General features: G+C 29.1%; 1 protein-coding gene across 1 annotated transcript; it reads right to left on the bottom strand.

Moving 5' to 3' along the window:
* Window positions 1–1,392: 1,392 nt before the first annotated feature.
* LOC139088309 (diacylglycerol kinase eta) lies at window positions 1,393–15,718 on the bottom strand. Its single transcript, XM_070637474.1, has 16 exons — window positions 15,688–15,718; window positions 14,842–15,176; window positions 13,593–13,700; window positions 12,007–12,090; window positions 11,721–11,909; window positions 11,474–11,603; window positions 10,875–11,404; window positions 10,453–10,716; window positions 10,079–10,218; window positions 9,874–10,002; window positions 8,516–8,956; window positions 7,828–8,326; window positions 7,037–7,765; window positions 6,619–6,978; window positions 2,544–3,282; window positions 1,393–2,476 (listed from the first exon to the last, which is right to left on the bottom strand). The coding sequence occupies exons 2-16, from the start codon at window positions 14,962–14,964 to the stop codon at window positions 1,527–1,529; spliced, it is 5,415 nt and encodes a 1,804-aa protein (XP_070493575.1). The 5' UTR covers window positions 14,965–15,176; window positions 15,688–15,718; the 3' UTR covers window positions 1,393–1,526.
* Between the last annotated feature and the right edge of the window lie 383 nt (window positions 15,719–16,101).

Below are 16,101 nucleotides of genomic sequence, written 5' to 3'. Positions count from 1 at the left end.
AAACAATGTTCCTTTACGTTGCTTTATTTCACTTAAATACTATTTAGAATTTGATTATTTTCCTTTTTATTTTTTTGAAAGGAAATTGAACGAATTCATTGGTTTTAATGTAATATGATGTAATTAACCAGCTAAATTTCGAACTGTGTATTCCTATATAATTGTCTCATTTTCAACCTTAATTCAAATTCATGATATAATATATAATTATTATATACAATGTTAAATTATATTTAATTTTAATTAAATCCAAAAATTTAATATTTTTTGACATATAGGAGCTACCAGAGCTCGCTTAGAATCAATGAACATTTTATGTTTATTAACTTGTATAACCATAAAATAATATCCCATAACAAAAAAGAAAAAAAAAACACATGAGGACAATGTGGCGAAACATTAAAATCTTAAAAAAAAAAAAAAGATTCATAATTTTAGATATTTTAAAGTAGGATTCGACAATTGCATGCAACTATGCGCAAACAGATACAAGTCATACATGCAAATGTAAATCAGTCAACACTTTCATGTAAATAATAGCAATTGTATGCAAGACATGTATCTGTATGCGCATAATTGCATGCAATTGTCGAACCATATTTAAAAGCAAATTTTCAGACATTCGATACACTGGCTACTATAGATTTTTTACCTGGTCCAGGGTAGAAACACTACAGTAAAAAAGCTTTAAGTTTTTTAGGGTTCGACGCATATTTTATACAAATATTGCGTAAAAGTGCTAAAATTTGCATATGAAAATTTATACAGAGCACTTGAATGAAATACATGCAAAAAATTTGCGAATATTGTATACAAGCCGCGTACACTATGTATATTCTAGGGTTCGACAATTATATAAAGGTATGCGCATATTGTTTGCAAATCTTACAAAAAGTTTGCGTATACTTTCATGCAATTGTCGAACCCTACAAGTAATCGAACCCTACTAGGTAATACTTCACAGCATATTTTTCTTAAAAATTTTGACTGTGACATTTTTATTTATGCCATTTATGTCCCTTTGAAATAATTAAATACAGGGAACATACTTCCACTTATTAATTATAATATTTATGAAACTTATACTTTTTTGGAATGTTTCCTTTAATACTTATTATATTAGAAAATTAGAATAAAATTGTGGTTATAAATTTCCACCTTAATATATTCATACAATAATGATAAATTTTTAGTATTCGACAATTGCATGCAAGTATAAATTTCTAAAAATTTTAATATTCCATGATAGTGCCTCCAGGGCAAAAACATTATTTAGGTATATATAATCATTATCAAACCACTTAAATATTATATATGAAATAATTTTAAAAGTTAAATGTTTCGTTAGTTTTAATTTAGCATGTTTAGGACAAAAGAGTTAAATTTCCCAATTAAGATTAAAATTTCGTTTTTCCTCTTTTAATTCTATGTTAAAATTTTCAAAATTTTCCACTCAAATATAATAAATTAATTAATTTGTATTCAAACATTTCATTTGAAAACTAACTTCATACGAAAATAAAATTTTAATTTGATTGTAATTCTTTAATAGCTTGAAGGATTCTTTTTACATGGCCTACTTTATTGACACCTAATTCTTTTAAGTCTCTTCGAGCAAGTGTTAACAGTTCTTTTCCACGTATATCATTTTTGATGAAACTATCAATATATTCCGAAAGTTGCAATGCTTCCAACCAAACTATAACTTCATTAACACCCCAATTACAAACAGTTTCACGAGAACTACTTCTATTTCCACGTGAAGTAGAAGGGATTTGTTCTTTATTACGAAATCGCAACCAAATAGGTTTAGCTTTTTTTCGAAATTCGATATTTTCGTCATAATTTGGAGCAAGGACATTAAGATATATTTTAATTGTTCCATCCTCACTTCGTTGCATAGTACATTTACGTAATTCCATTTCAATATTTGCTAACGATACACTTAGCTTTGTTTCTAAATCTTCTCTCATAATCAAAATATGACCACGTTCACGCAGTAGCTCACATGAGCTTTCATACAGTTGTCGTGTGGAAGCTACTAATTCTGTTAATTTTGTTCTTAAGTTCGGACCATCAAGTAATTTTCCATTTGGATGAATTGCTTCAAGTGAATCAGCGGTCTTAGAAGCAATGGTATACAAATCAGGTTGTAACGATGGATGTGAAATTATTAAAAACTTCACCCATTTTACTAAAGTGCTTACACATTCAATGAAATTCAGCAATAGGTATGTTTCTCGTTCAGTAAATAGATTATCACCCAGTGTTGTATTATATTCAGATGTTACTGACGTTTGTTCACGTGCTATTGATATACTATGTTGCCGTTGTTTTTCATGCCAAGTTTTTAATGAAACTTCTAAATTTCGATTACGTGCAAGCATCTGCACACGATTTTTATGAATTATACGTATCATTCCTGGAGGTTGAAGCCAAGCCTCTCCATCAACTTGAATCGGTACACCCTCATCACCTACAATTATTAAATATGTAATTTTCAGGTAATAGTTCTTTAAATAATAGTTTTTTGCTTTTCATACCTAGAATATTTATTTGAACGCTTTGACATTGTGCAATCCGATGATGTTGCAAATTTATTAGTCGACAAGCTGCCATTTGCATTGATCCAAAAACCGCAACTACTTCTAAGATTCTGTCATCAAAACTTGGTGCGAGAAAAATATCGTCTTGTTTTTTCCCACCCCAAAAATTTGTCCCTCCCATGAAGCTGGGAATATTGAGTATGACTATACCTTGAAGTGAGGGCAAAGGAATTCTTTGACCATCACACTCCAATTGAACTCGTTGTTCAAGATTTTTGTACGTTTTTTGCAACCACTGTTTCGAACCCAAAACACCATACCACATGTAGTTTTTTGCTCTCGATCTACACTTTTCTGGATGTTCCTCCCGTTTCATATGAAAATCAAGAGATATTTTGGCATCAATTCCGATTCCGAAATAATTATTCATTACACATCTTTCGTAAAATCCTTCAAGCAACGTTTCATCAGGATCCATTAACGGACATGCAAGAGAACACAATGTATCAGCATTTGCTAGCAAGCATTTTGATATAAAACCGGATCCAGACTGAACAACATTTGGCCATGACGGTAGACGAACAAGCGGATTTATTATTGGAAGTGTTTTAGATTTAGACTCCTCTTTATATTCATCTTTCTGTTTATCTTCACCTTTGTTATGCTTTTCTCGATTAAAACTTTTTCTTGAACTAAAAATATTTCTTGCAGAATTGAATGTTAATCCTTCATTATTCTACATCAATGAAAATAATATAAATAATAGAAAGTTAATATTAAATTAGTAATTTAGTGGATTACGCTTCACGAGGATATTCACACTATGCATTGAAATTTATTTCAAACTGTCCCAGGAAAAAAGGTTTTGTCTTCAGCAAAACTGAATAAAAAAACATAATACAATTTAACACCATATATTGCACATTGCATTAACAACAATTTAAACTCATTTTCCACATTTCCATATTATATTACATATCATGAAAAACAATTTCTCATTATGCTTTCCCGATATCGGGAAATCCCGTCCCGAGTCCCGAAAATCTTCCAGGACTGGTCCCGCGGGACCAGGTTTTTTAAAAAAATCCTTATAAACTCTTAACAAAATAAAAGAATAAAACTAAAAGACGTTTAAGTTGTAATCAAAAATTTAGAAGTAAAATAAATTATATAGGGTAAAGAATCTAATTTTTTCTTTACAAAGCTTTTCACTTCCAGAAAGGTAAAAAAATGATGAAAGAATGCTACAAAAATGATATATGTGTAGTTTTATGAAACTGTTACTTAACTATAATTAAGTTTTTATGATTCAAAAATTTACCCTAAAAATTCAAGTTTTTACTACAATTTTCAATTAAATATTTTCTTAAGGATTTATCACTGATTCTTAAGGAAGTGGACTAAAATGATAAAACAAACCATATATTTTTACATTAACTAGTATTAAACAGTTAAAGTTAATTAGTTTAACTAAAAAAACACTTTTAAAATATGTAAACATTGAATGTAATTTTTGTGGTAAAAAATCTAATTTTTGTGGTATTTTTTCTGAGAGATTTTTTGGTTGATTTTTCCCTAAAGTTGATGCTCCCATATCTCATTTAAAATTTAAAAATTCGTTAAATTTTTTTTAAATATTTTTTAGTTAATCTATCATTTTACACGTACTTCCCAGACTTAAATTGAACTCAAATAAGTTGAATATAAGTCTGATAATAAATTTAGGTAATCTCCATGAATTTGTACAAGCTTTGTGATACAGCCAGCAACAGAGTCAGATGGAAGGTCTTTTGTAGCAACCTAGGCTCCAAGTCGGAGCATGGTTCCAGTAACAGTAACAGTAATCTCCATGAAAAATTAAGCTAGAAATTCTCAATTGATTATTACCACAAAATTAGATTTTTTTACCACAAAAATTACATTTCATACAACAAAAATTAAATTCACTAATAAAAACAGTTTTTCACTAAAACTGTTATTTTAGGATAGACTTTGATTAGCTTATAATAAACTTCCTTGTTTCCTGAATATTTTGCCGAAAAAATTATCCTAAAAGAATTAACGCGTGAAAAGTTATGAACTTTTAAAGTTTTGAAGAATGAAATTACCACAAAAATTAAATTCTTTACCCTAATTTTATCAAAAAACATGAGAAATATGTAGCTCTAAATTCGTATTTTGAATATTTTTTTTTTTTGAGTTAAAATTTTAAAATTTATAGGCAAATATTATAAACCCAAATTAAACAAACCCTTTTAAATAAACTTATCGATTTCCAGCTAATTTGAGGTTTTACAAAAATTGAAAGGTTCATTGCTTTTTAAATTGATTACAAATATTAAAGATTATTACTCATAACTAAGATTTGTTCCTTTATAATCATATAAACGGTGAATATGATTTGTTTTTTTTCGGAAGTTTAGATACTTCGACTGCTTAATGTACGAGATCAAGCCTAATTTAAAATTCTGGGCAATGTTGGATTAAGGAACGGGTCATAAAGATTTGTGGATAGAACGAGCCTGAAAAGTATCACGTAATATGCTAGATAGCCGCCGAAACGAGAGCCTAAATTTATTCGAAACTTTGACTTGAAAAATTGTTAACTTGATCCTACATATCAATGTGTCTTAAAATACTGTGTACTAAAAAAAAAAAAATCAACTGTATCAATTTTATTTGTAAATCAAATACCTTTATGGTAAAATAAACATTATTACTATTACTATGATAGTTTAACTCAGAATTTTTTTGAGTTATTCTATTTTAAAATCATTTTAAACTAGTCAGGCTCAAGAGTTCTGAAAATTTAAATCCATCAAATCCCGGGATTTCCCGGTCCCGCCCCGATCTCGTCCCGGTCCCGGAAAAGTTTCAACTCCTTTTTTCGCTAAATATGTTTATCAAAAGTATATCATGAATAGTCAATTTGATCAAGATTTTAATTATTGAATGCACGTTAAGCGACTGCTTATGCTTCACATGCAATTATCAAACTCTAAAAACTTCAAAACAAAATGCGGTTTATATATCATATTTTAAATAGGAGTGAAGCAGCAAATTAGAAAGTGGTTTCACCAAAATACCAAAAACAAAATATTCGTCCAATTTTGAATTGGCGTGAATATTTATAAATTGTTGAATTGTATGGGAATTAAAAATCAAGTAGGTACAAGAAATATAAAAAAACTAATTGCAAGTATTGCATGCAAGTGTGGAAATTATAGGGTTCTACAATTGCATTTCAGAATTTACATGAAATTGTTGCACTTGTATGCACGACTTGTATCTGTATGTGCATACTTGCATACTTTTTTTGTAGGGTTGGACAACTGCATGCAAGTATTGTAACATTTCTTGCAAACACTATGCGCATACTTGAGATCTGTTCATAGAGTCACGCGTTTCTTGATCTCTTAGACTCCTATTGACTCACAACAAAAATCAGAAGATTTATGAAAAATTGAGTACCTAATTTCTTGAGAATTGTTATCAACAAAACAAGATATGAAAGGATATAAGATCTACATACTGAAGCAAAAATACCCTCTATTGAGGACTACGTCGGAAAGTTGCAAGCGAATTTCAACACTCGTCTTGCATCGCGAAACACCGAATAAAGCATAACACAAAATAAAGCAAAGCAATTTCAAAGCAAAATCAGAAACTAAGTGACTAAAGGCGACAAGCCTGAATCCTTAAAATTTAAATACAAATATAATGTATCCAAACTTTGTACATAATTAAGTTAAGAATATAATGAATAAAAAGTTTATTAAAAAATGTGTACCTGATTAGGGATTTTAAGATCAAAATTTTTAATATTTAGTATTTTGTATGGTATTTTTTTCTTATTACACATATATATATATTTTGAAATCAATCAAATATTTGAGTATTTGTATTGAAATCTCTAATGATCAATTGTTTTACTGTTAACTTATTTCTCAAAATCCAGCTATTATAATAAAAAAATTATAGGGTTTTTAAATTTCATGTAAATTCAAGCATTTGTATGTAATTCTTGCATACAGTAAATGCACTAGTACAGATTTGTCACAGTAAAATTTACCTTGAACAATGTACCGCAACTAATTCTTCTTGAAGCAGCTGGTGAGCAGTTTAAATTCAACAAGTTCGGATTATGATTAGAATGTCTACGATTGATATCAACTTCTCGCGGAACAGATAAATGACCTGGGGTGTGACTTGAATGTCGTCTATAATATTCACTGCAACGAAGTGTTTTAATGTGGGGCGATGTGAGATGACAGTCAACGGAAGAACTTGATTTTGTCTTTTCAGTATACATTTCATCCTTATCTTCATTATCAGATATATCTGTCAAAATAGCACTTTTATAATCAATTCGTTCGGTTGGAGTTTTTGGTATTTCATATTCTGTTTCAACTGATAGGTCTGTTACGGATCCCTTTAAATATACAATAAAAAATTAAAGAAAATTTAATTTTAATTCATGATTGATTTACCTGTATTTGTATTTTAATTGTGTTTGAAAGTGTACTTTTGTCGGATTCTATGGGTTTTTCTGCTACAGTTGTGTTATAATTAGAACGTATGTCTGTTGTATCCCTATCTTCATTTTCATTGGAACTGTTATTAAAAAACTTTTTATTTGATAATTTTTGGAAAGAGGCACTTTGTGTAGATGCTCGATGTGATAGTCTAAAACTCTTTCTTGCAATATCATTTCCTTCTTCAAATTTTGCCAAACTAGGTAATTTAATTTGTTCTGCATCAGTTGAAGATTTTGCAATATCATGTAAGTCAAATACTTTATTTTCAAAACCAAATTGAGTTGTTATCTCATTTTCTTTTTCATAATTTTTATTTTTTGCAGTGATATTTCTACATGTTGGTAGAGATAAAACAGGAGGATCTATCGTGCATAAAGTCGTTGTATCTTCTGTGATTGTATTATCTTGCAAAGCTCCTAATAAATCATGCCCTAAAACAGAGCTTATATCATCCATCAAGCTCTCTCCATGTAAAGCATCTGTTGTTTCACTTGTTTCTGGTGAGTCAATATGTCCTATTCGGTCATCATTTAAATCTTGAATCATTTCACCAACATTTAATGAAAAGGATTCAGATATTCGATGATCATAAATTTCTGATGCAACGCTAAATTCTTCATTACTTATTGCAGAAATAATATCGCTAGTTTCACCTATTATTTCATCAGATGATGATTGATCCTTTGGAAAATATTTTAAAATATAATCATGATTTTAAAAATAATTTTATAGTTGTTACTTACTGGCACATCTGTATCAATGATTGTCATGTTATCGTTTGAATAGACGCTACTAATTGTAGGAGGTCTTTCCAATGAAGCAAATGATAAAACTGGAAGTTGTAAAGAGTTTGAAACTTTTGTAGTTTCAAATTTTTTTGATTGTATTCGCATGGATTCCGATGAAAATGACGCGTCTGCTATTTGAAAGGAATTATTTTCTTGTTCATTTACAATTAATTCTTCCTCATTTTCTTTTTGTTTCTTTTGTAAATTATGCAAAAAATTTCTTTCATACACTTCAATAGGACAAAATGCAAGCATATCATCTTTTTCTCGTTGCTCTAAATTTAATTTGTAAGTTATTTTACTATTTTGTTTTTCATCTTCGATACGATTGATTGTCGTAAGATCATATTTAAATTTCAAATTATGTTCAGTATGCCGTACAGTTAATAAGTTGGAAGTTTTTGATGATGCCTCGCTTCTTTCCGAATAATTCTCTTCTTCTACTTCCAATATACTATTAGAAAATATAGAAGTTATAATTTTCAATCCATTAATATGAATCTTCTAATATATTTAAATTTGTATTTGGGGTTCGGCAATTGTATGCAAATATTCACATAATGTTTGAAATTCTAGCAAATAATACATGCAAATTGTATGCGCATCCTTACATGCAATTGTTGAACACAATAATTTAACTTACTTTTCTGGTACACCTGAATTACGCCTACTTTCATCAGCAAATTGACGTGGAACAGGCAAACTAAGCGTATTAAAAAAAAAATCATCGACAGAGTCACGTCTAATATCAGGAAGAGGAGAAATGCATGTTAATCGAGCAGTTGATGTGGCGGAATTATTGCATGGAATTGGAAGAGGCGAGGTACATGGTGATGTTTCAGAAGATGATGTTGGTATAAGTCGCTGTAAATTTGTTCTTAAAGACATTTTTCGAAAATTTCCTTCTCCTTTTGTTTTGGCGTCAACATGCTCTATAATATTGTGTATAGTACGTTTTAAACTATTTGCTCTACTTTGAACAGCTTCCTTTTCAGATCGTATCATCAAACGACTTATACGCTCTTTAGCATTAATTTTATCCTTTTCTGATTTTCCAAATGAAAATCTTCGTTTTCTTGGTTCACTAAAAAAATATAAAAATATAAAAAAGGAAAAAATTAAGTATCACCTTGTAGAAATTGAGAGTTATGAAAACAGAAAAGCCTGTTAAAAGTAGGGTTCGACAATTGCATGCAAATTCTAGAAATTACATTAAATTGATGCCATTATAAGGAAGACTTATATCTGTGATTCGAAGTTACTTGGTCGCAGAATGGTTTAATATATAATTATTGCAACACCGATTCAGCGATCTTGAGTTCGAGACTCGGCATGCGAAATTTTTCGCGAGTCTTTTTTCGAATCATATGTAGTGGAAACGCGGCTTCCAGGCCTCCCTTTGTTGGCTAGAGACAATAAGCTGATAATAGCTACATAAAAGGAGTGATTCTGATCACACTATAAACTGTAACTCTATTGAGAGCAGTGGTCTGGCGCACCCTCACTTGTTAAACAATCATTAGCCGCGAATCGCACAAGCACAGCTCTGGATCTCAATGATCTGAATAGCTAAAGGTTTTTTTGTCGAACCCTAGTTTCATTCATAAACGTTTTTAAATTTTACTTATTTTAGGGTTCGATAATTGCATCCAAGTATCCGGATACAAGTGTTAGAATTTACATGAACATTTTGCATTTGTGTCTGTATGCGCATACTTGTATGTTATTGTCGAACCTTAAAAATTTTCCATTGGGGAAATCAAAAAAAAACCAAATTTCAAATAGAATTTTAAGTGCATTATTTCTCTATAGCTAGTCAGGTTTCATGCTATGCTTATGTATTTTTCTAATTTCTATCACCTCAATTAACTAATTACTATCTAAAAATATACCATTAAAATACAAGCAGTATAACAATAATTGTGCACTTTTCAAAAATTCTGTTCATTTCGCGAATCGCCCATATTATATATCATTAGAATAATTAATTAATAATTTTACTTTTCTGGAGTACGCCGTTCTGATGCGCTTCTGAAAGCAATTTCTTCCATAGTTTTCAGCAGATCATCTCCTGTATGATCACCATTTTCTTCGTCTTTTAAACTATCTAATAACATTCCCATTTTGTCTCTAAAAAAAAATTATTAACAAAAATGCAAAATTACTTAATTTTACATAGGTTTTTTAAAAATAAAGATATGCGCACCGTAAAATATCACATTTAATGAGTAATTGCTCATCATAACGATGGGTTTCACTAATTCTGGCTATGAACTCGTTAATTGTTTCACAGAGTATTCTAACTGATGCAATTACAACTTGAAAATCATCTGTTTCAATAATTGACTGCAATAAAAATTTAATTAACATCATAAATGCAAGGTTTTTTAATTAAAGGACGTTCACTTATTACATAATGCGAAAAATCACCTTTTTGACTCCTCTATAACAAAATCTCTATAGAAAATGATTTACATTGATTGAGGAGTAACAAAATCTCAAAATCCCAAAAGGATTACGTAATAAGTAAATATATATATATATACAGACTTTTACAGACTTTTGTGATTTAATTATTACCTGTAAATGCCAAGTTGCATTATCTTCAAATTGTGACAAGATTGCATCAGGTGAATGTGAAATGGACATGCCCCGTCGAGGAAATGAAATTCCTTTCTCAAATACCATAATACTCCAGCGATCGAGCATTTTGGTTGATGCTTTTTCATAACGATCTAATAACTGCGGCAGATGTGCATCATCATCACAAGAAGAGCCCCAACCAAGGACCCTAGCCAGATCATTACCAGTTCCTAAAGGTAGAACAGCAATTTGACATTGTTTCTAGGTTTAAGAAAATAAACAATTAAAATAAATGTTAATATACAATATTTTATCTATGTAATTTTAGTAGCGTTCGACAGTTTTATGCATATATGCACATATTCAGACAGATATAAAGATTCTTAAACAAGATATATATAAAGATGATAAATACTTACGTGCATGTTTAATCGATCAATTTCGGATAAAACCCATCCAATTGACCCATCTCCACTACATATTAAAATTCGAAACGGATCAAAATGACGAAATAATCTTAAACCTAATTCAGGTCCTGTTGAAATTAAATCAAATACTTGTGCAGGATTGAGTATCTGTTTAAAACGTCTAAGAAATTTAACACCTTGATTGTCACCTGATTTAGAATTTACAAAAACAAGAAGTGGTGAAAAGCATGTTCCAGTGGGTTTGACTACATCCCATGCATCATCAACACCAATTGAATGTAAACATGTTGGTGGAACTACAGACACTTTACTCGTACCGAGAGGACATCGAACATCCACATTTGGTCTACAAGCAGTGTGAACTGTAATTTTACACCACAAACATCTCCAGTCTTGTAATCGCAAAACTGAACCACAAGTTTTTTCACAATGAATGCATTTTGCTGATACTGGTAAATTTCCTTCTTGCCATTGATGTGGCATAATTAAATTACCATCTGGATCTTCAATTATTTCTTTTCCTATTTCAAAAGTTAAATACAAATTTTTTATTTAATTTTTGAATGTAAATAAAATTGAAGATAACATACCTACAGACGCGAGAGTAGTCCATTTACAATTTGATATTGCCTTTGCTGCACATCTTTTGTGTACTTTAAACTTACAAACCTCACATGATAAACCATGAGATGTAACCCCCGAAAGCGCTTCTTTACATACCTAAAAGAATTAAAAAAATAAAATTAAAAAAAAAAAAAAACAACTTAATAGATAGGTTCATACTAACAAGGATGAAATTTTTCTTCAGTGGTTATGTTAATCAAAAATAAAACTTACATTACAGTATGTTGGACGAGCGTGACTTGTTGCATACCAATGATGATTTCCCGATAAAAAATCATGCTGATCTGATGGGATAGGGTCAAAAAACTCTTTAGCAGCAGCAGTTTTTAATGCTTGACACCAATCTTCCATTTCTTTTTTGGTTTCTGCACCGAGCACTAACGATCTAGTCGGTGTTATGATCTAAAATGTAAAACAAAAGTATACAATCTATTTTTTAATCTTTTCTATAATAAACTGTTTAAAAGTATTTTATACAAGTGAATTTCATTTGCATTACCTGAAAAGAATTGTTAGTATTTTTTTTAGTGCTACACTCGGCAAAACATAGGTTTGAAAGATCTATTTCATCAAATAGTTCACTCTGAAAGAAAAACAAGTATCGTATTTAAATTTAATCCCAAAAACGATAAGTATAATATGCATTATTATGGATCGACAATTGTATGCCGAATGCATGCAATTATCGAACCCTTCATACAACAGACGCTTAGATATATTGAGATATGTTTTGATTAGGTTTCAACAATTGGATTGCGAACCCCTACTTTAAACGGATCGCTACGTCCATGCTTGTTTAATATTATTATAAGAAATTTTTAGTCTCTTAAAAGAATTTCACAATTTTTAAAAAAAGAATATGATTTTTATTTGTATTTTAAGTTCTTTAAAAATTACCTTTATATCTAATATTTCCAAATCTTCAAAATGTATATATTTGCACTATTGTTTTGCAATTACCTACATCATTCACTTTATAATTAGGTATTTTTCAAGTATTAATTTTAGTACTTAATTACTTTTAACATTCAAAAACACAAAAAAAAAATAGTAATCCCTTTGGAAAACAGATTTAAAATTTTTAGGGATGATTATATCTTATATTATATCCTTATATATGATTTTATGATAATAAATAAAAAATTTTAATTTGTTTTAGTTAAATTTTATGTTTTTTTTTCTCCAATCAAATTTTATCATAATGGTTTTCTCAAATAGTAATTATTTTAAACTCTTTACTTCATAAAATTTCACGAAGAATACGTTTTATAGACATTTAATCGATTATTTTATATTTTATTGCTTTTGAATTGATAAAATGATTGTACGAAGTGGTTTTTTTTTATAAAACTAAGTATATAAACTTTTTTGTTGCAACAATTCACTTTTTTTTCTTATTATTCATATGTTTTATTTCTACAATTTGTATTTATTAAATTTTTCGTGTTTTTGGAAAAAATAAATTCTGCCATACACATCTAAATCAATTTCACTAAAAAGTTGCTAAAAGCAAAAATAATCTCTTCTTTTTCTATTTAATTTTAGTTTTTACTGTTCTACAATTCTTTATGTCCCTCGTTATTGGATGGTAGCTTCGAGTTTACTGAGCAAAAAAAAAAGGAAAAGCTTGTCCTGATTTTTTCATTCTCAATTCCAGGGCTTTTGTTCGACGATAAATGTAGAAAAATGTCAGGTTTTGGCTTCGGATAAAGAGCATAATTCGTAACTGAGAGAGCTTTTCATATTGTTATGTAATTTACATGTCAGTTCTCATAAAAAAATAGATGATATGGAAAATTAGTAAACCTGTTGGAAATGCCATGTGCCACAAATAAATATCATGAGAATAAAATTCTCTCATATCAATCCCCTTATTTTATATTCTCAGAAAACTTTTCTGATATTGTCAAATAAAATGAAGAACAGGTGTGTAATTATTATTTACAAAAAAAAAGAAAAAAATAATAAATACCAATGTTCATGTATATGGTACAGAACTTATCATTTACTTTAATATTTTAAAAATATTTATAATTCAATTTTATTCTTAATTGTAATATTTTTTATGTAGTGATTTTTACTTACTTCAGATGTTTTAGCATAAAACAGCTTATGGCCTTCCAATTTAAAATATCTTCTTTTCCATCTTTGAAATGTCCATGTTTGCTTTAAAAGATATCCTTCTTTTGTTGTCTGAATGATAATTACGTGAAATAAAATTGATTATTACTACATATCATAACACTATGCTTCCTCGAAATTCCGGTCCCGATAAATTTTCGGGATTTAAATATCCCGAGAATAGCTGTAATTTATCACAGCGAAAATCGATTACATAGACATTATTAAAATGTAAAAAATTTTGCTTTGCCGAAATTCCGGTCCCGAAACGTTTCCGAGACCGAGACGGGATCAAACTTTTTTTTGACTAAAAATTAACCGTCTTTTATTTTAAGTTTCTTTATTTTGTTAAGAATTTATAAAAAATATTTTTAAAACCTGGTCCCGGAAGATTTTCGGGACTCGGGACGGTCCCGGTCCCGGTATCGAGAAAGCATATTAAAAATCACCTAATAATTGGAATTTTCGATCCCGAACCCGACTATTGAGATTTTCGGAATCCCGGGATTTTTCGGGATCGTCCATTTATAACAGCTCGAGAACATATTCGTCCCATGCATGAACTATTTGAACAATGAATGGACGATAAAAATAATCATCCATTAAAAGACGATTTTTTTTATAATACATAAATTCTTCAGTAAAGTCAACGTAAAATGATCCATGTAATAATCCAAATGATCCAAGTATTTTATTATTATCATCTTTTTGGTCAGTTAATTATTTAATTTAACGTTTTGGTAATCTTGAAACATGTTTGAAGGTTTGAGCTATAGCGATAGGCCAAGCTTCGCTTAGCATAAGTTTGAAGAACTAGCCAAAATTGATAGGCAAAAGTTTGAAGGACTAAGCTAGACAGATAGGCTAGTAATTTTGTAAGAAAATAAATGAAAAATTTTTTGATCGTCATGAAAACATTGGAAAATTGTTTGAAAAACTTTAAAATTGGAAATCATATCATAAAATAGCATTCAAAGTACGACAAAATAGTTCGAAAATATGAGAATTGAACCCGTGACCCGATTGGAATTTCTTAAAGGAATCTTTTTAAGGGCTAAATAAATTTGAACAAGACATAAATAGACAAGAAAGCAAGTTAAGAGAAACAAGGTGATAATAACAAAAAAAACCTCTTGTGTTTCATCATATGGAAATTGATTACTAATTCTTGAACTTATTTAGAAAGGAATTGCAGTAATTTTAGAAGACTTACATTGAATATAGATGATTTAACATTGCTTGATAATCGTCGATTAAATTTTTTTGTTGATTCTATTTCCGCTTCACTTTCAGATGATTCTTCATATTGGTGTTTTGCGGTAACATGCTTAGCCATATTATAATTGGACTCAATGAGCCATTAAATTGTTTGTCTTTTAAATGTTATTGCTATGTATTTAACTTTATGTCATTCTCTTTAATTTTCATATAGAATAATGATCAAAATTTTATTTTATTACCAGCTTAATTTTTTTTAATGACATCTCGAAATTGTCATTTAATCTTTCTTTTAAATTTATCAAATATGCAGCCTATCTATTGTAATATCTGTAATATCCATTTACAATATTTCATTGCACAAACTCAAATATGTAGTATATTTCTGAATCCTAAACTTGGTGCAGTAAAATTATTTTTTCTTTCCATTTCAGCTACAGGTGAATAATGCTATCAAATCACAGAATCACATTTTTCAAATTCTAATCTTTTTTATAATTATTAATTAGCAAATTAATAGCTTGATTTATTCTTAGCATAAAACAGAACATTTTCATCAAACTGTAATGGGAAAGTTTTTACATTATTTTTTAAGAACTAAAACTTTGAATAAAAAAAATTCCGGAAATATTGTTATATCTGATATTCTTTCATTATTTTTGTCATAGCTCTAAATTAAATTTTTTTTATGTATTTTACGAAAATGAATAGATTGTTTCACTCCGAAAATTTTCAATCCAAATTTTTGGAAATAAAAGAAAAAACAGAGCGAATCAAAGTAAAAGTTGAATTATTATCACTCTTCTCCACAAAAGAACTAATTTAATTTCTTTTGTTTAACACTGCAAATATTTTTATTCACTCAATCGCCATGTTTAAAGAGCTAGGAGTTGATTCAATTCTCTTTTGTGCTAGATATATATACTCTCAACTTATGTACAAACAAAAAAAAAACAGAATTTCCTTTTATTTTTCTCCGTTTTGTGCACGCTCTCAAAGCATAAAATTCTCTATGTTCTGTTTTATTTGTGTTTGTTTTCGTACATTCACAGTTTCCAAAATTCTCTTAGTTCCTTTTCCATAAAAAGAGCTTTAAAAAAGCTCAAGCTTCATTTAATTTATCATCACTGATAAATTGCTGAAAGAATAAAAATTTTTAGCGCATTTTTTTAACTGTTTTTTGCTTGAAAAAAAAAGCTTGAAAAAGTAGTCAGAAGCCTTGTTCGTGCGTTCGGATGTCGCAAATTATTTTTAA

This window comes from Chironomus tepperi, unplaced genomic scaffold (assembly GCF_022539635.2).
Source record: "Chironomus tepperi strain 1889 unplaced genomic scaffold, CSIRO-AGI_Ctep_v1 contig_161, whole genome shotgun sequence".
In the NCBI taxonomy this organism is placed as follows: Eukaryota; Metazoa; Arthropoda; class Insecta; order Diptera; family Chironomidae; genus Chironomus; species Chironomus tepperi.
The sequence above is the reverse complement of the archived record's forward strand: the minus strand, read 5'-3'. Positions and strand labels throughout refer to the sequence as shown.

Bases quoted from the DNA above. Each gene is read 5' to 3' on its own strand.
- LOC139088309 (XM_070637474.1), bottom strand. From the start codon at position 14,964: ATGGCTAAGCATGTTACCGCAAAACACCAATATGAAGAATCATCTGAA. The intron at 6,979-7,036 runs GTAAATCAATCA...GTATATTTAAAG, and splicing joins CAATTAAAATACAAATACAG to GGATCCGTAACAGACCTATC. The intron at 2,477-2,543 runs GTATGAAAAGCA...TAATAATTGTAG, and splicing joins CGTTCAAATAAATATTCTAG to GTGATGAGGGTGTACCGATT.